Source organism: Mya arenaria, chromosome 17 (assembly GCF_026914265.1).
Source record: "Mya arenaria isolate MELC-2E11 chromosome 17, ASM2691426v1".
NCBI classification, from domain to species: Eukaryota; Metazoa; Mollusca; class Bivalvia; order Myida; family Myidae; genus Mya; species Mya arenaria.
This window is the reverse complement of record NC_069138.1, coordinates 53298297-53323202: the sequence shown is the minus strand read 5'-3', so window position 1 is coordinate 53323202 and position 24906 is coordinate 53298297. Positions and strand designations below refer to the sequence as shown.

At 33.7% G+C, this 24906-nt stretch overlaps 2 protein-coding genes and 1 long non-coding RNA gene across 3 annotated transcripts; all 3 read left to right on the top strand.

Moving 5' to 3' along the window:
* The first annotated feature begins 85 nt into the window (after positions 1 to 85).
* On the top strand, positions 86 to 3996 carry LOC128224447 (uncharacterized). Its single transcript, XR_008259481.1, has 2 exons — positions 86 to 190; positions 991 to 3996. It is a non-coding gene; the product is annotated as an uncharacterized LOC128224447 (long non-coding RNA).
* Positions 3997 to 8117: 4121 nt separating this feature from the next.
* Positions 8118 to 9076, top strand: LOC128223621 (uncharacterized). The gene is made up of 2 exons (XM_052932894.1): positions 8118 to 8253; positions 8607 to 9076. The coding sequence occupies exons 1-2, from the start codon at positions 8118 to 8120 to the stop codon at positions 9074 to 9076; spliced, it is 606 nt and encodes a 201-aa protein (XP_052788854.1).
* A 4457-nt stretch (positions 9077 to 13533) lies between these two features.
* On the top strand, positions 13534 to 24315 carry LOC128222783 (uncharacterized). Its single transcript, XM_052931896.1, has 7 exons — positions 13534 to 13684; positions 18964 to 19173; positions 19283 to 19410; positions 19622 to 20435; positions 21350 to 21559; positions 21660 to 21787; positions 21999 to 24315. Exons 1-7 carry the CDS (start codon positions 13648 to 13650, stop codon positions 22896 to 22898), a joined length of 2427 nt encoding a protein of 808 aa, XP_052787856.1. The 5' UTR covers positions 13534 to 13647; the 3' UTR covers positions 22899 to 24315.
* The last annotated feature ends 591 nt before the right edge of the window (positions 24316 to 24906 follow it).

Here is a 24906-nt window from a genome sequence, read left to right as displayed (position 1 = left end):
TAAATTATATGTTCCGTTTTCACGGTTTCTATTTATAGCTCACTGTTTATTAATGAGTTGTCCAGCTTCGCACTTCCGTCTAAACCGAAAGTTAGTGTATGGAAACGAGGTTGGGGGAAGCATTCTCGTTTTGGCGCTTAACCTTTTACGTAAACAACAGCATAACTCTGGTCCCATCGAAAATCACGATGTAAGCATACTTGCTTTATTATTTTGTTGATCTATATGTACCTTGATATTTGTTAAACTATGATCTTCATGTTTACACTATGCCATTATTACGAAACAATGATAACAATGTGCTTTCTGTACAACTGTGTAGCGAGTAAGCACTGCATGTTTTAAGGTCAGTTTAATGCTGTTTTCTCACATTTACGTCGTTAATCGAAATCTGATCTAGTCATTTCTATATGTTTTCATGATTTCTTATGTCAACGTATTCAGTGATCCGTACCTCTAGTCACAGAGAACGTTAGGATGCTTACTGTTTATTGTTTTTGAATAACGTATCTATTTTTAGACTTCTATTGAGAGCGATGTTAATGCAAAGTACATGGGAAGTAACCGTTGATTTATTTAGCTTCTGTGCATCTATGATTTATTTCCCTTGTTTCTACTGTTCATAAGGTCTGGAACTAAACTGTTCCGTGTACAAGGGTTTAACCCTTTGATTGTTTCGGCATTTAATAAGAAATGGATTTAATTGGATATTACTTAAACTATCACTGTCATAATGTTCTAGTCGTTGATGTTTAATGCATTTTAGTGGCGTGATTATTCTTTATAAATCAGAAATATATAGACCTAAATATTCTCTCGATTTACTTATAATATGCTGCATTCATTTGGTACAAATAACACCTATATGACTGCAGCATCTTATGGTGGGCTTTTAGCATTTTTCTTCACTGGCTAAGAATGATCACACCTCTGAAATGACGGATAGTTATTATACTAGTAATACATTGTTGTTTTTTGTTTCTTTCACAGCAATTTACCAAATTCTCAGGACAATAAAAATGGAAAATGGAACAGTATTCAACGTGTTTGGACTCCCCTTGAACGTTGTACTGAGATAGGTTTATCTGTCTGCACTACGGCAGAACATATATGTAACAATTATAAACTGTATCCGAAATGAACAACACATTTGCATAAATATATTATATAAAAAATGATGAATACAACAGAGAAGCATGTGGGATGTAAAGAGTTTACACATGATAAATGTACATTCATTTGTTTACTATAATGAGTAATTTTTTACTTAAATATTGCATGATACTTTCAGTGGTTGTTGAATTATCTGAAGGTGTGTTAACACAATATTTGTTGGTCTTTACGGGTGTGGTGAATTTGACATGCAGGCGAAATTGTTGGGTCCATTTTAAAATTATATTTCCACCGTTCTTCATCCTCATCGAAAAGTGGGAGACATTATATAGTTTCGTACTAAGTAAATTTGTTCTATACAAAATATGTGCTGCTTCCATATGTTTCAAAGAAAGCTTTTTGTTAAGTTTTTGTCATTAACAGTCAAATTAAGGTTGACCAGTATGAAACATTTCTGAAACTGGTTCATTATAATTTCTTATGTTTTCAAGATATACAAAGCTTTCACATTTTTCTTTTTCTGGTAATGGTTCTATTTTAGGGATTTTATGAATTCAATTTGCCTCAAACTTTAATTAAAAAAAATCTTTTTTTCCTGCATTGGAGTCCTTGATGTTTAATTAGTAATTTTGGCGTTAATGCAGAGTAAAAAAAGTGTTTTTTGCTGTCCCGGGATTTTGTGGTTTTTTTTGGCGTTAAACTTAATGAGTTGTCTAGATTTACAAAATCATCAAATTCAATAAAGATTAAGATCAATACACATAAACTGTGTACTATATACAGATTCACTTATCCAATAAAATTAGGGGTCACTTGTCCAGTAAAATACCAGTTATTGGAGATTACTTATGTGTATTGTCTGCCATAAGGTGTCCAAATGACATAATTATGATTCATTAATGACATAATCATGATTCATTATATATTTTTCATTTGTCACCTAACACCTATCTTTATGGCATCCCTTAAATTAACGATGTGTGAATAAAGAACAAACAAACGATTGCATAGCACCTGCTATCATGGATAATTGGAGTATTGTCTCAGAATTTTGGGGAGTTTATAATAAGGAAGTCAATAAATGAAATCAAAGGATTGTTATTTCTCAACTCATTTTATTGGAAAGAAAACACTATAACACGATTTATCCAAGCACTCTGACAAATATTTTGTCTGACTATGTCCTATCACTAAAGCCATTGTTTATAAAAAAAAATGATAAATTTATTCCAATCACAAATATTGCAATCAATATAATATGCACATGTAATAACTACAAATTTAATCAAACAGAATAACCAAATTTACTACACGAAATATATATACCTACCCTTTTTGCTCATTTTTCCTTTCAATTTATAATTTCAAAAGGATCATTTTATATATATATGGGATTGTTTGTTCTGATGAATGTATTGGATACGGAAAGATCAAATGTTTTTTTGCATTAAAAGTTAAACAAATTTAACATCTGAGGTTTATCCCTTTACAAAATATATTAATAATTATCTATATTTCTCATTTTGCAATAATGGTAAGAACTTATAAATCCTATTTTCACCTATTACAATATAAATCATCAATTCAGACATTTTTACAACTACCAAAAAGAAATAATAAATTGTTTTTTTATAAATCTAGATATTAAACCATTAAACCAATTTTAATGATTTGAAATATGGTTCTTTTACCTATTCAAACAAAACAAAAAGTTTACAAACAATCAATTAGGTTTTAATTCTAAAAGCAAAATTCAAAAATAAAGTGAATTAACTGTTTTTTACTTGACTAAACTCATAAACATAATAATTTATTGATTTTAACAATAAAATTTCAATGTCAATATTTTTTATTCTTATTCTATATTGTATGCGTTTCTCAACATCCTTCTTTGTGTATGTTGTATGCAAATGTGAAAACCCTTATTTGCCTATGTTGTATGCGTTACACTATTTCTTTGTTGTATGCATTTCATACCGACCCTCAGTTTATGTCAACATGCCAAATATGTTTTACAAAAGTACACATGACCTTTAAAACATGTGTCACCATTGGTGCCGAAATTATATTTGCAGTCATGTGAACCTGTGACGTAAATTATTCAACTTCCCCCATTCGTTATTAATTATAAGGCCTATTTCTTCTGATCCTGTTTTTCGAGTTTTAAGTTATCTATATAAACCCTATTTATAGAACATCATAGGACCATGTGACAAGGCACTTCAGAAACTGCGCAAAGGAAAAAGGCCCGTTGTTCCCCCAACGCCAAGCCCCGACATGTTCAAATCCACCACTCAGAAGACTGTTGAAGCGTAGACGTAGAAAAGATTTTGAAGATTTTCGTTAATGTTGTTGGCTTATATTGTGATATTGTGGATTATACAAGCATTTCTGTGATTTATAAATTATGTTGACTCCATATAATTGAATTAAAGAGATAAGTGTTACTTTGTTCAGATAAATGTAAAATGACCTACTTTGTTCTAGGAGGTTGAATGTTCAAATTGTATATGTTCGTAAACTGTTTGGAAGCAATTCTAACATCTTAAAACAAAACACGTCCTTAAACATTGTTTAATTCTTAACAATAATAACATCTCAACTGTTCATGGCTTAGTGGTATAGTATCGGTTACCTTATCATTGTGATACATATTGTAATTTATATTGCATATCCATGTTTCATGTAAAAATTATTCTTTATACTACAAGTTGTATTATACAAAGCATATGTGATATTTTGATCATGATATACCACGTAATTTGCATGTCAGTCTCAATCACGGTTTAAAATCACGAAATAATTATGGCTGTTGTGAAAAATGTTATTTGTTAAAGCTAACATTTCCATTATTTGTTGTGAACAAATAAAACTGAGAATATATACGTTGTTGTATTGAAAATGAAGAAAGATATACCTGAAATTACACACAAGACTGATTTAAGAAGAATTACTTATTCAATAAATAATGATCGTAAAAACATTGAACAGCATGTAGAGCTGAGTTGCCTAAACACCGTAGCTGCCTTAAATGTATTTTATTGGCGATTTTTGGAAAAGTTTCAATACATTAAACAAACTATATAACAATCTATATAAAGCAAATATATGTTTGTTCATGCGTATATATTTTCGAAGGGGAATTACCTTGCATATATGTGTACTGCCCAATTAATTGAATGTTATTTAAACAGCTTAGCAAATCGCTTGCAAACTGAGTCGAATAAACGAAAAAACAGATGACTATAGAACTAATTCGTGATAATTTTATTCATATGCAAAGAAAGCATTGGTCTACACGGAAAGTTGAAGAGGGTGTAATAATACACCCCTTCTCTGTCTTTCTGTCTGTCTGTCTGTCTGTCTGTCTGTCTGTCTGTCTCTCTCTCTCTCTCTCTCTCTCTCTCTGTCTCTCTCTCTCTCTCTCTCTCTGTGTGTGTGTCTCTCTCTCAATATCTCTCTCTCTCTCTCTCTCTCTCCGTTACGAGTGTCCTTTTTGTCCTTTATCATGCCTTACAAATATTATTTGATTATTGTATAGATCTGCTTTCGAATAAGCATACATTTGGAGTTTCTGCGTACCGCCCTCTTAAATTGCGAATACTACCTAAGAAAAGCTCCTTAAAATACCACGAACCAAAAAAGGGAGTTATAGCTTCTTTTAATGTCCAATCTTTCTAATATCTTGAATGAATTTTTTTTTTTAAATCATCAAAACAATGGTTTTGACCCTGTTTTATACCAAACTTGCACAACTCTGTGCAACGACTTTGAAGATTATGAATAGATTACACTGGGTCAGTTCTTTTTTCGCGTTTGAATAAGGAATAATGATCCTCTAAAATAATTACAAAATATATTTTATTTGGCAAAATGGTATTTCAAAAAATAACCTTTTCTAAACTACAAGCCCAATAGCCAAAATGTGACTAAGAGTTAAGTTTTTGTAAAGGCACTCAACCGAATCTCAACGAGACACAAATTCACACGCCAGTTTTCCTATTTAATAGATGTTATTACCATCGAGAAAGAAACTGCAAAATGGATTTATGTGTCTGTTTATCATAAATAGTTGCATAATACAACGATCATTTTACAACGATGTTTATGTTATGGAAATAATTATTTTAAAAAAGAAGCAAGACAAAAAAAGTACAAATATTTTTAAGCAATAATACAATGAAAAATACATGGATAAGCCCAGTAGTCTCTGATTAAGGGCACAGGGCAAGGGCCAAAACGACAATGAACGATAGACACAGACATATTCACAACACAAATACAATTACAATACCAAAAACAAACTAACACAAAATACACAAATAAAAACACCACAAACAAACCATACCCTCATCAAAATTTCTTTAACGTTAAATGATGGGATTACCGCCATGAAACGGTCAGTGAAACAAGAGTTCAATGATACTCGAGCATACTGGGGGCTTAAATTTGTAAGTATGGCCATAGACTCAAAATTGTCTCATCATTTAACGATAATTATGAAATTAAAATATATAAGACTCATCAGAGCAAGCATCAACTTGATAACAATAAAGAATAACGCAAAAATAATATATAAACTGATAAATAAATTTCAAGTACTCAACGACCGGATACCAACATTCCCTTTAAACGAAGGACTCAAGCCGGAACACCAGGGATAGCTCTTAAAGAGGTACGATAAAGTCATTCAAAGGCAACTGTAAGACATGGTTCAAGGTTCAAATTTATTGTACAAAAGGCCTCCGGCCCATACACAAACCCAATAGCATGCATATATCAAACAATCATGATAGATAGTGATAATGACATGTTATGATGTCAAACTCAAATGTCCATAAAATATTTTCTTTCTACAAATGCATAATAAATAACCATTGCTAAATTACGTATATTCAAAGCATTTGTACCAGACATTTAATAGTAAAATTTATAAATAGTAGGGTTTTCTCGATAGTATTTTGCAAAATAAACATTCCTTAAAACATTATATAAAGGACATATCAACAAAAAATTGGAATTCATCTTCAATATAACATTCATAGTATGGGCAAGTGCGTTCTTCTCTTTGTATCCCAAAATGTCTACCGGTTTCAATAGAAAGATGATGTACAGAACATCTGAATGATGCAAAACATTTACGAAATTTAGCTACATCTAAAACCCAGACATATGTTTCAAGTTCTAAATTTGTTTTATATTGAGAATATAATGATAACTTTCTATTCGCTATACATCAGGCTCTCCATATTTGCAAATACTGATCTTTAAACCTATTAGTATACTGGAATAAAAACAACGTAACATTATTGACATGTTGGCTTTCCCAAATGTAGCCAAAGCCGTTACTATATAAATTTTCTCTTACAGTAGTCACCCAATTACAAAAGCCAATACTATTATAATATAAAAGCATAGTATAACATAATTTTCGAGTATCTAGTTTTCGGCACATTAAGAATACGAGTCCAGTATCTAATACAACGTTTAGATGAATATGTATGCCTAAGAAAACGTCCCAAGTCACCTAGAACCACATCATTACAAGCGTTTTGTCGAACGTTCAAGTACCTCTTGCATCCCAACATATGTACATTACCAATGCAAACCATATTTTTAAGTCCCTATAACTCTTAGCCATATAACATAATTGGCATAATTTTTGCATCAAATACTTTGAAAAATGTTTTATATGGGACATAACTATCATTCTGAAACAAACTTAAACAATGGAAAAGTATTCGTTTTGCCTTAATTGACTTATGTTCAGTTTTATACAGAGATAATGTACTTGAGAAATGAACACCAACATAATCAAAACCCTTTACAACATCAAGTTTACTATTTGCATAAAACCAATTTTCATGTCTTGATAATTGTCCACCATTCTTAAATACCATAACTTTCGTTTTGTCTATATTAACAACAAGCTTGCATTCATTGCAAAAGTTCTATAAAATGTTTAACTGCCTGTGTAGGCCTACAACGGTGTCAGATACACATAAGGTATCATCTGCAAACATAATTAAATATATTTCAGTTATATCAGGAAAAATTGTAAACCTCTTACATTGTTGTTTAAAAACAAGCTAAGCAGTTCATTAATAAACATGGCAAACAATATTGGACTTAAACTACAACCTTGACGTAATCCTATTAGACAATCAAAAACATTGGAGAGTCATGTTTTGGTCTTAACAACACCTTTAACAGAGGCATACATTGACTTAATTGTTCTATACAAACACTCTGAGATATTGTTTTTACGTAAAACAACATACAATAATGAATGCATATAATACAAACCAGCCTGACTTTCTGATAATCTACTATAAGCTTTAACATAAAAAGTCACACGGCGGTAACAATAGTAATATAAATCTAACTTTATACACCGATGTGAAATTCCTCTATAATTATTAGGATTAACCAAACTGCCTTTCTTGTGCAATGGTACAATAATACAATGAGACCATTTTTCAGGAAATGACACTGAAGCAAATAATTTATTAAATAGTTTACAAATAAATTGTATTAAAATATCAATACCATAGACAATATGCGCAGGTAACATACACCTCCATTCGATTTATTCAGTTTTAGCTTTTTAATAGTACCTACTATCTCTTCTTGCGATACAGGACTATTAAAAATAATATTTTCCACCTCATCCAAGTCATAAACTTTGACGTCATGTACGCTAGCCTCCCCGCCATTTACACCAATGCCAGAAGAAAACAAAGACTTAAAATCCTGGTACTAGGTATTTATATCAATTGGCGATTGCCTAGGAACAGGCTTTGATATTCTGTTTATTTCCTTCCAAAACAATTTTGAACTATGATTTTTTTTTTCAATATTGCATCTCATGTATTACAAACAGTCATAAAAATCAAAGCGTGATGCGCCCCTTAATTCTGTGCATCATCTCCCATGACATTGTTTTTAGAGCGCGTTACATACCAATCAAAGAACATTCAATTTGTGATTCTTTTTCACGCAAGATGTGGCAACAGTTCCGTCAGTTGGCCCCAGAGGCGGACCCATTTCCGGAAGTTTTACCGGCGGAATTCCTCACCCTCATTTACTCGCTGAAGCTGAAAGACTTAAACTCGGCCATAGCACAAACACCATGTCATCGTTTGCCCAGGGTCTGGCCAAGTTTTCCGAGTTTCGAAAGACTCACAACCTAGGAGAATCATGGCCCCCACTCGTCGATAACATATTACTCTTCATCTCATGTATGTCATTTCAGTCATGCGCTCCGGCAACTGCACGATTATATGTTACATCAATCGGTTATAAGTGCAAAATGATGGAAACACCAGATCCGTCAACTCAGTTTTTAGTGATAAAACTTCTCAAAAGCTTCCACCGTCAACGAGCGGGAAAGGACACATGCCTGCCCATCACAACACCTATTTTAAGAATTGCACTTTAGAAGTTACCCATTGATTGCACCAATAGATACGAATCATCCCTGTTTCCTACAGCCCAAATTATTGCATGTGTTGGCTTCTTCCGTGTAGGGGAGCTCATCCTGTCTAAAGCTACATTGCGTTTGGGAAAGGTCTGCTTAACATTACATTACGTCATTAAAAAAACCCAGCTTGGTGCTCCGGAAACAATAGGCATAAAAAGTTCTAATGACACAGTTTGTCCCGTAAGCTCTCTCGTGCAGTATCTGCGCGTGCGCCCAAAAGTTGCGGGACCCCTATTCTGCCATTTTGATGGCTCCCCTGTCACTAGGTATCAGTTCACATCGGTGCTCAAAAAGGCATTGAGAGATGCAGGTCTTGACTATACGCGGTTCAGTTCTCATAGCTTTAGGATTGGTGCAGCCACCACAGCCGCTCTTAAGGGCATTTCTGCTGAGCAGATACAGAGGGCCGGTCGATGGTGCTCACAGGCCGTCCGCAGATACATTCGCCACAATCTAGTTAACGTCCCCGATCTGTTATAAATTCATTACAATGAACTTTCAGGATCTGGCCGTTGTTGAACAAGGTTAGACCCATTTTAACATTTTAATCAGCTATTAATAGCATTATCTAATGGGCTTCCCTATTACTCTTCATTTTAGATTTGTGTATCGGTTCATCGATTATTAAAAAACTTATACCAAGGGCAAGTTTGCGGGCATGCGGCTCTAATCTCGGCCTAGCTTTTTGCATATATCTCAATAACGTTGAAATCGCCTGGCGATGGGATACGGAGATGTCCCTTAAACAAGTCAAACATGTATTGTCTTTTTTGCTAAACGAACGGGTTCTCCCACACTACCTTCTCGTACATTGCGGGGCTTATTATATAGGTCGGGTGAAAATTATCGATATTATGTCCCAGTTTGATAAACTGTTGGAATTCAAGAAACAGCAGCTGCCCAAAACTTAGTTCATTTGGTGTCAAATGCTACCGCGTAAAGTTTGGCGATTTTCGTCCGACGTGAAAGCCATGGAGTCTGTCCGCAAAAGGGTGAATAGCTATGTTGCAAAATCTTCATTGGAATATGGTGGCCATTATTTAAAACACAGAACTTACAGTTTGAAGCCCCCTTTTAACGCCAATGACGGGGTCCATCTGACCAATATATGCTCAGACATGCTTTTAAATGACATTTCAGCGGCGTTCCGGGATACCATTACGGTCCTAGACTAACCTTTTCGGCGGTGGATCCCTACGGGCTCCAATTGGCGGCCTCGATGTGCCAAAGTATTTAACATAATTAGGAAACCGCCTTACGCATCCGGTACCGCTTATTACCAGGGTCCGCTGCGGACGGTGATTCTAAGTTTAAATATGTTTGTGACTTTGTGATCGGTTGTGTACTTTGTGAACATTCGTGACTTTGTGAAAATTCGTGACTTTGTGAACATTCGTAATAGGGATGACATATCTGGTCAAGTTGCGACCCCCCGTCTCCCGCTGTCCTTAAAACGCCGTGCATTCTTCTGCCAAAACATAAGATAAATAATATTCATATAAAGACATTACCAATTAACATGTGTAGCCTTTTATAACTTAACCGTTAAGATATTGTGATGTGTAAGTTTGTATAATAAATACATACTCTGGTGTAACGTGAACAGTCTTGATTTCTAAAGTGTTCCTAGTTTAGCGTTTAGAAACATAATTTGAAGTCGTTGGTTTAACCATATAAACTGGACTTTGAACAGTATATACAAGATGTCAGTCAATTATCTAAACTTGCATGATGTCTGCCGATAAATTAAACCCCACAAAACTAAATAATATTTTACTGTAATTTTATATTTTCTTTACATTGCTATGTTTCTACTTATCCTTATAAAACGATCTATAAATGATAAAACTGTTGAAAAGGACCACATAAATTATTTGCGTCTTAACCTTATTCCAAGCTTACTGTGTGTTTTCAGTATACGTACAAAATGATTAAAATATTGCATTCTAAACATAGTTCACGGCATAACAATGTTATAATAGAAAAACAATTTATTCCTTCAAAGCACATGTAGACTTTAAGAACGTATTCGGTTCTGTGTGGAACACACCGTTTCGGGAAGTTTTCGGGAACTTTTCTAACTTTGGAAAATAGAGTAATGATATATGCAGTTTTAATTACTTGAGAAAATCCATCTTTTGTATAATGAAAAGGGCTAAGGCATCAAGAACTAGACCACCAACTAAAACACCAGCAGATATACCTATGATTGCCCCGATAGCCACTCCGGTACTTTCCTTTTCATGTCCTGGAACCTCGGTACTCTTCTTTTCCGCAGCAGGTACCACGGTTCTCGTTGCGAATTGACATTCAATATCTGGACAGAAAATCTCCTCTATTTGAACTCCAATATTTAGTTGGTATTTTCCGTTTCAATGTCGTCACGACCTTTTGTTAAAATACACTCCAAGCTGATATTAGAAACGCTTGTATACTTGAGATCGTATTTCTTTTGTTCAATAACAACACTGATAATTGTAGAATAAGACGGATCTGTGCTTCTCTTGCGGCGACTAGAATCATCGAAAATATACATTAAAACATCGTCAGAAAAATACACCATTAGCGATTGATCGAGGTTTTCAACAATATTTACCACCTTTCGCTCAAAAAAAATATTCAACATGTGAATCTTCTCTGTAACTGTATTGCTAATGCAGCCGAATCCCGTTTACAATCTTTGCCTTTATGTGTCCAAAAATTGCTTGCAAAAGCTGACTTAATTGTCCAAATAACTTTCAAATAGTTGGGCCAACCGATGTCACAAACGAGGGTGCACCTGGGTACGGGCTCACGTAACATTCTGAATGGCTTCCAAATGCAGCGTCGTTTATTTACTCACAGCTAGGGTGATTGCACGGAAGCAGCAACGGTACAAGAGCAATTTGGAGACATTTACGCAACGCATTGACCCACTTCTGTCCCATTGCATGTGATTTACAGATACAAAATTAAAAGCAAACAAACCCCAGGTAAAATAGGTATAATGAAAAGTAAAAGGCGAACAGAGCGATAGTTTTGAAGAGTTATTTGATGTTAAAAGGACAGTTAAGTTTTAGTATTGTCAAGAGCACACTGAGAAAAAAACTATTAAACAAAACAGAAAACAACACATTGTTATTGTTGACTCGAGATGTAATATTTTTGTCACGCAATATATGTATACCGGGATTTGAAAAGTTATGAGTTGACATTGTTGTACTACTTTGTGCAGCGATGCTTGCAAAGAACGGGCAGACAAGGGTATATCCCTTCTGCTTTCCATCACTTCATAAGGCCAGACCTACAACACAAGAAAGCCTCTATCAATTTGTTCATACAATTTAATTAAATATATGTTTGAATTCTCGAAAACAGTAAACATTTATTGCATCCTTGCACTTCAACAGGAGGTCAGGTTTTCCATGTTTCTTGTTTGTGATTTTATGTTATATGTCTTTGACGTTTACCCAGTGCCATTAAACCTGGTTTATGTTTAAACCTTTTGCTACTGAGCTTGTTTCTGTAGCTTTTCGCATACATATTGTATGTGTGTGTGTTTTTAAATTTTGTATTAATGTTATTTTCCACTGCCTGTGACTGATACTGGGTCACTCAGTCATAAAATAAATCTCCGACCGACCAACGAACGGTCTACAGATTTGGCCGGGCAAGCAAATAATATCTTAAGGATGACCTTATATAATGAAGCGGGCGTGCTGTTTGACAGTGTTTGTTACTACGTGTTATAAAATCAATGGACAGGGGCGAAAGAGTTCTAACTTCGTATGTTATGAATGTCACTTAGGATGTTTTTACTTTCATTCCCTTGCTATCTGACTTCTTCCTGATATAGTTGGTTATTATGCATTACACAAAGTGCCTGCAAATTGCAAGCATGTAAATTCGCAGTTTTCACATAGAATTATTTCTTGGTGGTAACGTTTCAGTTTTTCAATTTAACTGTTTATCTCCATCTCATATATTGACACATTCTGCTGAAATGTTTACACCGTCCGTAACATGTTAACCGTTAAAATATCATACACGTGACCGAATGGATGGTTAATAAAGTGAATAAAAGAATCAATCACATGTATTTAAAACAAGGGGAAGTAAACTTTGGGTAAAAAAATTATTTTAAATACTCAATTAAGCTTTACATTTGTTTTTGTTTTGCCCTGACTAACTAATATACATGCATATACAATTTAGAATAAATAAATGTCAGCAATATAGGTTACTTTTTTCATCGCAAGGAATGCCGGCACAACAGATAATTAACGTCATTTATTTTAATTTACTCTTGTCTATAGCTTATAACAAGGAAGACTTGACGAGAGATGGAAAACTTTTGTAACCCAATGAGAAGTTTGGTTTCATAATTTAAAAAAAGAAGTTGTTTTGCATAAATATTCATCCAGGCAATTCAAAACTTTATGGATAGATGGTATCGACTATTTTGTGCAGCGAGGCTTGCAAAGAACGGGTAGACACGGGTATATCCCTTCTCTTTTCCATCACTTCATAAGGCCATCCTTAAAAAATGTATGCCTGCAAAGGTCCAACCGACAACTCAAAATGATCCGACTCAATTTTTTTGTACCTCTTGACTTGAAAAAAAATTGAAACATCTATTAAAAATCTCGAAAACAGCAAAAAAATAGCACGATTTTCGCAAAAGTTAGTTTGTATACAAGCCCTTCAAGAAAAGATCAGGGTTGTGTTAATTTATTGTGTATGTTTTTTTAAAGTTCAGGCTTATTCGGAAACTCCATTGGGTCTTGATTACCTTCTTATTATGAACACAATTATATCAACGTTGTGTTCCTACACCTGTGACTCATACGCCACACGTGAATCACTAAATCATACGTCTAATGAAATTGGTCGGAAAAACAAATAAAAGTATAAGGACAAGCGGAAGTTACATTGCTACTTTTCATTGGTGCGTCGAGTAAACGCTTCGTCTGTTACTAATGTCACCTAGAGTGTTCTCACTTTCATGTTTTACCTTCGCCCTGATGTAGTTTGTAGTTGCGCATTTTGCAAAGAACCTGCCGATTTGCAGCATGGACAAACGGATGTTTGGAGTTCTATTATTTCTAGGTACTTGATGTTAATATTTTGTATTTTCAATTTAGTTGTTTATCATTGTCATTAAGCAGGAATGTATTATCTAGAAAGATCATAGTTTAATTTAGTTATCGTTTCCTATTTTTTTATTATAGCTACTTTGTACAATTCACCTGATTGATATTACAAGGCAATTGTCATGATTCAATTATGTATGTGTATTGTAATAAATGAATTGAACAATCTTTAAAACAATGCTACTATTTCGTCGACACGTTTCGTCGAAAACAGTTTGTTTACACACCTTGTGCATGGTCGACTTAAACATATCATATAAAAAAGATAATGATTTAGAAATTAAAATCTAACTTTTAAGATAAATACTTTTAACTTGTTTTGTAAATAAGTTCTTCATATTTAAAACTTGAAATACATATTAGAAACTAAATATTAAAATTAAAATTTTATATCAGCCTAAACAACGAATAGCTGGGTGCAAAAACGACAACCACAACAACAAAAATAATAGTAGCAACAACGATTCTTTCAACATTACAATACATTACAAAAGCATTTTAATTAATTCATTGGCGTATATACATTTGAATACACGCTAAAAAGTAACTATAATAAAAAATAGGAATTGATAGCCAATCTAAACTATGACCCGTTTTAAATAATTACAAATACATTTTAAAAAAGAGAGTTAAAAGTATCAATTTTAAATGTCCCTCCAGGGCTTCCATTGGTATGTGTACGTTATTCATACATCGTGCAAGTAACCTTATCGTTAACTGCATTTATTTAAAACATTAAACATTGCTCCAACATTATTTAAAATTAACTGTTTTAATATTAAAAACAAATACTAACACAATTTTCAAAACCTATTAGGCCACAACAAATTGATCATTTGTTCGTCGGATTTGCCGCACCTAAAATTCGAAAAACGAAAAAAAAATAAAAAACTTTTTTTTTGCGCCCGCACTTACTATTTGGCCGCGCATATAATTTTTTTTTTTACTTCTGAATTTCCTCTATTTTCTGAAGTTTTTTTACCTAAAATTTGAACCTGCAACGTCGTCTTCGCCTTTTTTTAAGGTATTTCCATGCTTAACATTCTCCGCGAGCAAACTTTCCTCGTGTCAGGACAAAATCAGGTCCGGGTAACCGCAAAACAGCCGATATTTGTTGACAGTCTTTTTTGTCGGGAATATTTTGCAGGACGCACCGTTGTTATCTATTTCCGGTATTAATTTGCAGGATACTTTCAGTTAAGATACACATTTTTAATTGAAAATCAGTGTCATAGTCAATGGATTATAGTCTTCAGTAAACAACAACAGTTTCACAGCGTCGAAGGCAATAATTATTTATGTGTGTTTTAAGTAATTCATTGTTTTGTACTCAAAATTTAGTGTTAAATAATAACTAAATCGGATTTTGAGTGCAAAACATATTAAAATACACGGACACTCGACTTACAACAAATGAACATGTTTTCGTGAGTTATTTTTTTAAATTCTAAAATGCATTTCTCAGTTTTATACTCGTAATTGATAAAAATAGAAGGACTTGTAAATGTTTCAGAAACAGTCTGTATTTATGCACCATTCAATTGTAACCATGCCCCCCCCCCCCCCGGGACCGGGGGTATACCGGAGATAGCCGGTGAAATGGGCCGTGTTTTCACCTTCCAGGTGGCCCCGCAGTGCCGTTGGTTTTACCCGGAGTTGGCTGGACCGAAAGTCAAAGTCCCCGCTATTCCCCGGACCATGGGGGTCGTGGTTACAATTGACTAGTGCATTACACATATACAAATAACATCAGTAAAATCAGAAAATAAAACCTTTTGTCAGTAAAATGACTGTTTTAATTTTTTCAATTCTTTGTTCTTATCCATTTGTTTTATTTGATCGATTTGTAGTAAAGTGGCATGTTATAAAAGTGGCCTGTTTCTTACGGGCATTGAAGCTATGGAGGGTGTCATGATTTTTTTTCAAGGCACGGACCTATAAACCATTGGTTCGTGGTAAAGGCGAGGTCTTGACGTTTTTATTCAGATCATGTATATTTTAAGAATTATACCCATAACAATAAGAATTGGTTCGATCATGATTGTACTGTAGCACGTGATTTGTATTTAGATGCTCTTAGAATTTTTAATACTGATAGGTCAGATGCAAATAGATTGTTATTATGCAATGCGAAAAAACAGTACAAGAATATAGTTCGTAAGAGAAAGAATATTGATTATAGAAAGAGAATGGGAGATATTGAAAATTTGAGAAAGAGTAAGCCTTGAGAATTCTGGAAATATTTTAAGTCTAAAACTACAAACAAATCAAATAAAATTCCACTCGATAATTTTCGAGAATATTTCGCAAATCTCAGTACCTCTGCCTTTGGCAGCCTTAATCATGACGCAGAGGATTTTAATATTAATTATGATTTTAATGCACCAAATAATAGTTTTCCAGAACTTGACGAGGCAATATCTGTACAAGAAATAATAAATGCTACTAAGTCATTAAAACGTTGTAAAGCCTATGGTACTGATAATATGTTGAATGAATATTTTATTGAAACTATAGACATTTTAGCATCACATCTATGTAATTTGTTAAACAATATATTAAATTCGGGTTATTTTCCCGAACAATGGACTGAAGGGATTATAATCCCCTTACATTAAAAAGGATCATATTCTGATGTAAATAATTATAGGGGAATACTTTAGTTAGTTGTTTATCGAAATTATTTACCACTGTTATAAATAAGCGTGTTGAAAAGTTTTGTGAACAACATGATATTATTTCGGATGCCCAATTCGGATTCAGAAAAGGGCGCTCTACCACTGATGCTGTATTTATATTGTTATCTCTTATTCAAAATTATTTGTTTGAAAACAAAAGGCTTTATGTTATATATGTTGATATGATGAAATGTTTTGATACTTTTTATAGAAATGCCCTATGGCTGAAAATGTATAAATGTGGAATACAGGGAAAAATACTTAGAATAGTGCGTGATATGTATATGAAGGTTAAATCTTGTGTAAAATCGTTGTCATCATATTCTGAATACTTTAGCTATGCTGTCGGGTTGCGTCAGGGTGAAGTTATGTCCCCTTTGTTATTTTCTTTATTTGTGGAAGATATTGAATTGTATTTACAAAATGATATTAATTCAGGATTACAAATAGATGATATTGTCATTATTATGCTATTGCTGATGATATGGCCATTGTAGGAAAATCTCCTGAAGAAATTCAAACCCATTTGGACAATTTGTCAAATTACTGTAATACCTGGGGATTAAAGGTGAATATTGATAAGACGAAAATCATGGTGTTTCGTAAAAGAGGCGGATTATTTCCCAATGAAAGATGGACTTACAATGGCCATGATATACAAGTTGTTGATGATTTTAATTATTTGGGTGTTGTTTTTAATTATACTGGAAATTTTAACCTGAACCAAGAACATTTAAATGGCAAAGCACTTAAGGCAATGAACGTATTATTTTGTAAATGTCAAGATTATGACTTAAAACCCAAAATTATGTGTCAGTTATTTGACGCATTTGTTGGTTCTATTTTAAATTATTCGGCAGAGGTTTGGGGGTATACTAAATCAAAGGAATTAGAAAGAATTCATTTGAAATTTTGTAAAAGATTACTGAACGTTAAAACAAACACTTGCAATGCCACTGTTTACGGAGAGTTGGGTAGATATCCATTGTATATTCATAGATATGTGCGTATATTGTCTTATTTGTTTAAGGTTGCTAACAGTGATAATATAATCATACAATCTGTATACAAACAGGCTAAGAGTGATAGTGATAAAGGTTGCCGTAATTGGGTGTATAATGTTAAAAAGATATTAAATGATTATGGTTTTAGTTATGTGTTTGGTGATATTTACAATTTTGATGTTAAATCATTCATTAAAAAAAATCAAATGTAGAATTATAGATACTTTTAAACAAGATTGGTATAGTACTATAGAAAATAGTACGGTGTTAGATGTGTATAGACATTTTAAAACCTGTCTGGAATATGAACCTTATTTAGATATTTTACCAAAGAGCTTACGTTTTTTCTTTTGTAGACTACGGCTGTCCGTGCACACACTCCATATTCAAACTGGTAGATACAATAGAAATAACGTTGTACGCAACCAAAGATATTGTTTGTGTTGTAACTCTAATGACATCGAAGATGAATATCATTTTATTTGTGTTTGTAAATCCTTTAGCAATTTAAGAAAGAAATATATCAGCAATTGTTACTTTATAAGACCTTCTGTATTTAAATATATGCAGCTGTTGAAATCTAACAATAGAGCTGAACTGATTAACTTATGTCTGTTTGTTAAAAATGCTCTCAAAGAAAGATCCGCTTTGATTAATGTTAGAACATAATTCTATTTAATGTTCATCCTCTGATATATATATATATATATATATATATATATATATATATATATATATATATATATATATATATATATATATATATATATATATATATATATATATATATATATATATATATATATATATATATATATATATTAGTTTATTTAATTTAATTACTTAGAAGTATTGAATACTTTTGTACATATATATTTGTATATATATACTAATTTGTTTGCATTATCTGTTACTTTACATACACGTTGACATTATATGTTATATCATTATGTGTTGTTGACGATGTACATTGTACAAGTCAAAATAAATTGTCTGTCTGTCTGTCTGTCTTTCTGTCTGTCTGTCTGTCTGTCTTGAAAGGGAAACATCTTTATTCCACCACCTGCTCTAATATAATGACCGGTGCCACATTTGCAGATTTGTTTAATACTGCTTCAATTGTGTTGTCCCGCAATTTAATCGGCAGTGTCTTAAGTAATAGTAAAGCACTGGATCTTATTGCCATTTGTTATATATTGAGACAGATTTTCATGTGATACAATCAAAACCGTTTCATTTATATTTAAACTAAGAACCTATGTTTGCAATTAAAAAGCATTTCTTGACATATTGCATGATAAATTTAGTTAGAAATAAACTTTTTAATTTTTATTTTATTTTTCGCCTTGCGCTCTCCTCTGAATTGCCTTAAATTGCCGTAGAACAAATGATCAATTTGTTGTGGCCTTAGAATCACAAAACACTGACCTGACTGTAACGTTAGATGCAGTATGAGTTTAAATTAAAATATATAACATTCAATGCGACGATATATGATAAGTTTAAACCTACACCATTTTAATGTTGCCACTTGGAATTGTATTATGTTGCAGGTCTGCTTGACCAATCAGTTGCGTTTGTTTGTGACGAAGGATCTATTGTCTGCTATGCTTTCTCTGGGTATAATAATAAATCCCAGTGGGCTACTTGTTTAACGAAAGATTACATAGAAGAGAAATCGAGAGAACAACACACTTGTATGAACCAAACAACGGTTTACTGTTACTATCAATGCATGCTAGAACAACACGGTTTAGAGGAAGGTATGTACTTCTTCTGTATTAAACAATTTGTTTTTTACTTACCATAAATTAACGTGTATTTTGATTACAAATTTTACACAAAGATGGAAATCTAGTCCTACTCATTTAGGGCCTGTATACGCCGACTGCTCGTGTAGGCCAGGCTATGCATTACCAACTGTCCCACGCACTCCTCTCCCTTCTTGGTGCAGTAGCCCTAATGGGTCAGAATGCAATTGGTACAAGGACTGTTTGGAGGTACGTACTACAATAAAAACAGATTTATTTGTTTCGTTTGTGAATCTATTATCAGGCCAGTAGAAACCATATAATTAGTAGTGTGCAGGTAAATAACAATGATATTTTAATATACACACGCTACCCTTTGCACAATAAGCTTAAACATAATTTGCACTTCGCGTCCGTATATAATATCTAACATATACCAAGCATTTTTTCAATGTTTCAGGAAAGGTTTCCATGCGTTGGTACTGAAGCTTCCTATGCAATTAGCTATGGCGAGAAATTCTGTAACTTGTACTCCGAAAACTACAACGGATTCGACAAAATCGGACAGGACTGGATCGATGCCGTTCGAAAATGTCTTCAAGTGGCGCTGGTTCCACTTATTCGACCGTACAATACGCCCAGTTGTGACGAAATCAAAACTCTAGCCTTTCAGAGCCATTCCAAATGTTACGTCGATCCGTTTCCAGATGCACCGTCGTTTTGTGACATTGGGTGGAGCAATTTTTTTCGAGTACTTATAACCATCAAATCTAGCATTATAAGTGAGTTCTGGGCTACTATCGGTCAGGGTCTAGAGACATTCTTTAAATGTGGAAAAATCAAGATTTCTAATATACTGCAACTTGTTATTAGCAACGATGAATCCACGGAGGACATTGCAAGTGCACCCTATAAACTTGAAAAATCATTTAAAGAATACAGTAAGATAAACATCCAGGGCGCCATTGATGTCTTCTTTTATCCGTTTTTTAAGAATCCGTTGAATGAGATCAACCGTGACAAGAGGAGCACACATACGTCAGGCGAAGTCACGCTTTCTGTTCTGCTACTTGATCGGGCAAAATACGATCTGAATTACCAATCTTCAAACACAATAAATCTCACCGATGTTGCGACACGTATAATCAATGACATTGAGACGGGAGAATTTAGGCTAGGTGTCCGCGTTGATGTCAAGGAAGTTCGCCTTTGTGCGGATTTGGAGTGCATAAACGCAACACAAACAGTTACACCCCCGCCAGAACAGATCACTGGTACTATTGTTTACATGCAGATTTACTACGTTATGAGCTTTGTTTTTTGGGGTGCTTTTATTTCCCATCTTGTTGAAAGTATGTAGGTTTCCTAAAGAAATTTGATAAATAAGGGGATAATAAAACGGCGATGCTATGCACTCTGAGATTTATGACCGGGCTGGTAATGCTGTTATTGTTTTATGCTCGAGGGCTTATCGGCACCGTGTTTTAATCGTTTTATTGCATGTGTTTTATCCAGAGAAAATTAAATTTCTATTTATATAACCTATATATTGATAACAACAAGTATGTCAAAGAGAGATTGAAGGAGATTTCGAGTGAGATTGAAGAGTTGTTTACAAATCTTGACAAAATGTTCTTACCGAGTAATTCTAAAGTAACTTTCAGATGACACCATCGATAAAACTAAAGGAATATGAAATAAGATGATTATTAATACTAACTATTCCATCAACATTACAGCATAAAGAAAGAATAAACTTCCACATTGACATGTGCGTTTCAAGCGAAATTTGGTTTTAGCAGAATAGTGTGGCCTAAATGAATGTTTAGTTTAATATGTCCATACATTCGATAACTGAAGATATCTATGAACATAACGTTGATCGACTCTGTTCACACAGCTCCTTAACACAATGAAAACGCTAAATAATGTTATAGCTTTGATCTAGCTGATTGTACATACTTATAACATACGATTTATAAATGAATAATGGAATGCATATATCAAATATTCAAAATGCACAATTTTCAAAACCTATTAGAACAACAAAACACTGACCTGACTGTAACGTGATATACAGTATGAGTTTAAATTAAAATGAATTAAATAACATTTAATGCGACGATAAATGATAGGTTTAGACCTATACCATCCTGATGTTGACGTTTGGAATTGTATTATGTTTCAGGTCTGCCTGACCAATCATTTGGGGTTGTTTGTGACGAAGGATCTTTTGGCTGCTATGCTTTCCCTGATTATAATAATAAATACCAGTGGTCTACTTGTTTAACGAAAGATTACATAGAAGAGAAATCGAGAGAAAACCACACTTGTACTTACCGAACAGCCGTGTATTGTTATTATCAATGCATGCTAGAACAACATGGTTTAGAGGAAGGTATGTACTTCTTCTGTATTAAACAATTTGTTTTACTGACCATAAATTCACGTATAGTTTGATAACAAGCATGGATGGAAATATATTCTTACTCATTCAGGGCCTGTGTATCCCGACTGCTCGTGTAGGCCAGGCTATGCATTACCAACTGTCCCACGCACTCCTCTCCCTTCTTGGTGCAGCAGCCCTGATGGGTCAGAATGCAACTGGTACAAGGAATGTTTGGAGGTACGTACTACAATAAAAACAGATTTATTTGTTTCGTTTTCGAAACTTTTATCACTCCAGTAAAAACCATTTAATTAGTAGTGTGCAGGTAAATAACAATGATATTTTAATATACACACGCTACCCTTTGCACAATAAGCTTAAACATAATTTGCACTTCGCGTCCGTATATAATATCTAACATATACCAAGCATTTTTTCAATGTTTCAGGAAAGGTTTCCATGCGTTGGTACTGAAGCTTCCTATGCAATTAGCTATGGCGAGAAATTCTGTAACTTGTACTCCGAAAACTACAACGGATTCGACAAAATCGGACAAGATTGGATCGATGGCGTTCGAAAATGTCTACAAGTGGCGCTGGTTCCACTTATTCGACCGTACAATACGCCCAGTTGTGGCGAAATCAAAACTCTAGCCTTTCAGAGCCATTCCAAATGTTACGTCGATCCGTTTCCAGATGCACCGTCGTTTTGTGACATTGGGTGGAGCAATTTTTTTCGAGTACTTATAACCATCAAATCTAGCATTATAAGTGAGTTCTGGGCTACTATCGGTCAGGGTCTAGAGACATTCTTTAAATGTGGAAAAATCAAGATTTCTAATATACTGCAACTTGTTATTAGCAACGATGAGTCCACGGAAGACATTGCAAGTGCACCCTATAAACTTGAAAAATCATTCAGAGAATACAGTAAGATAAACATCCAGGGCGCCATTGATGTCTTCTTTTATCCGTTTTTTAAGAATCCGTTGAATACGAACAATCGTAATAAGAGGAGCACACATACGTCTGGCGAAGTCACGCTTTCTGTTCTGCTACTTGATCGGGCAAAATACGATCTGAATTACCAATCTTCAAACACAATAAATCTCACCGATGTTGCGACACGAATAATCAATGACATTGAGACGGGAGAATTTAGGCTAGGTGTCCGCGTTGATGTCAAGAAAGTTCGCCTTTGTCCAGATTTGGAGTGCATAAACGCAACACAAACAGTTACACCCCCTCCAGAACCGAGTGTTGGTACTATCGTATACATGCAGATTTACTACGTTATGAGCTTTGTTCTTTTGGGTGCTGTTATTACCCATCTTGTTGAAAGTATATAGGTTTTCTAAAGAAAAATGATAAATAAGAGGCATAAAAGCGGCGATGCTATGCCCTCTGAGATTTATGGCAAACTAGGCTGGTAATGCTGTTATTGTTTTATGCCCGAGTGCTTATCGGCGCCGTGTTTTAATCTTGTTTTGTGTTTTATCCAGAGAAAATGAAATTTCTATTTATATAACCTATATATTAATAACAGCAAGTATGTCAGAGAGAGATTGAAGGATATTTCGAGTGAGATTGAACAGGTGTTTACAAATCTTGACAAAATGTTCTTACCGAGTAATTCTAAAGTAACTTTCAGATGACACCATCGATAAGACTAAAGGAATATAAAATACGATGGTAATTCATACTTACTATTTCATCAACATTTCAGCATAAAGAAAGAATAAACTTCCACATTGACATGTGTGTGTTTCAAGCGAAATCTGGTTTTAGCAGAATAGTGTGGCCTAAATGAATGTAAAGTTTAATATGTCCATACATTCGATAACTGAGCATATCTATAAGCATAACGTTGAACGACTCTGTTAACGACTCTATTCACACAGCTTCTTAACACATTTAAAACGCTAAATAATGTTATAGCTTTGATCTAGCTGATTGTACATATTCATAACATGCGATTTATAAATGAATAATGGAATGCATATATCAACTATTCTAAATACATCCATGTGTGAAAATATATTCTTAGCTTATTATGTATTAATGACGATTGTGTTGCTTATAATTATATATGTTTGTTTGTAAATAAAATGTATAGTTAAACCTTCCTTCGTAGTGTCGTGACAATCGTATTACCAAGCCCTACTGTCGAGCAGTTCGACTAAGGAAAAAATAAAGTTCATAATTTGTCTTTGGATTCGGACATTTGAAATTTCTTTATTGTCACATATGGAACCGTGATCATTTTGTCCATGTCAATGTACGCTACACACTCCTATGAATAAAACAATGCATTCATGCGTATTGGCGGAACAAGTTACTATGTCAAAAAAATAATTCCAAAACGGATGTATATTAATAATAACAACGATAAGATTAAGATTATCCATTGGCAATACCAAATAGGGTCAGGTGCGTTGGTCGAAAAACCGGATAACGTCTATGTATTTTTTATAGTGCAGGGGAGGTAAATACAATATCCACTTGCGTATTATGCTAAATGTATTAATGTTTAACTTTTATTGTGTTAAAATCATAGCTCACATGTATTACTATTTTCGATTTAAAACCATTTTCCACATTCATTACAATGCTTTTTGTTAGCTCTGTATATTTTATGATTGTAGGCTATGTATATATTATGATATGATTTGCATTTTTCTACATTTCTTTCGTGAAATTGTAATCTTATAGCTTTAAATGAAATATAGGCAGTTTTGATTGTACACTAAAGCATTATGTTGCTGCTGTTGTTGTTGTTGTTGCTGAAAATCCGGAATATCGATGGATCGAAATATTATTTAGTGCAGGTAGTTCATAACACTTCCCAATATGCTTGATTTTAGGTAACAATATAATTTACCCAGTGAACACCAAAATAAATATTTTGGTCGTGACTACGCCTTTTCGGCTTACAAATGTGCCAGGTGTACATTTGTTAAAGAGGTATAGACACTATCAACGTAAAGCCTTAATTTGCTATCGGACCAAGCATTTCGATTTAGTATCGGACAATGATCGAAAGTCCATGATATCATTTTGTAATGCACTATGTATACATAGTAATATCATAGCTAAATGGTTTAACTTGGAATCAGTAAGTGTGACATGCTTTTAGGAACAGATATTAAATTTCCTATCACTATCACTGTCTTTAATAATTGATTAACGAAAGAACTTCAGTTGCAGAATGATGCAAACCGCATCAAGTAAGTTATTTTAGCATTATATATATATTAAAGCATATTTAATAGTTATTTTACAGCTTACACTAATGGACCGCGATGGGAGGGGCGCATCTGATGCCCCGCCTTTTTCAAATCGTTTATCTTATGTCAA

Coding starts and splice junctions, on each gene's coding strand:
- LOC128223621 (XM_052932894.1), top strand. CDS start 8,118: ATGTGGCAACAGTTCCGTCAGTTGGCCCCAGAGGCGGACCCATTTCCG. Junction 8,254..8,606: donor AGCACAAACACCATGTCATC/GTTTGCCCAGGG, acceptor TGTTTCCTACAG/CCCAAATTATTGCATGTGTT.
- LOC128222783 (XM_052931896.1), top strand. CDS start 13,648: ATGGACAAACGGATGTTTGGAGTTCTATTATTTCTAG. Junction 13,685..18,963: donor TGGAGTTCTATTATTTCTAG/GTACTTGATGTT, acceptor ATTATGTTGCAG/GTCTGCTTGACCAATCAGTT. Junction 21,788..21,998: donor GGTACAAGGAATGTTTGGAG/GTACGTACTACA, acceptor TCAATGTTTCAG/GAAAGGTTTCCATGCGTTGG.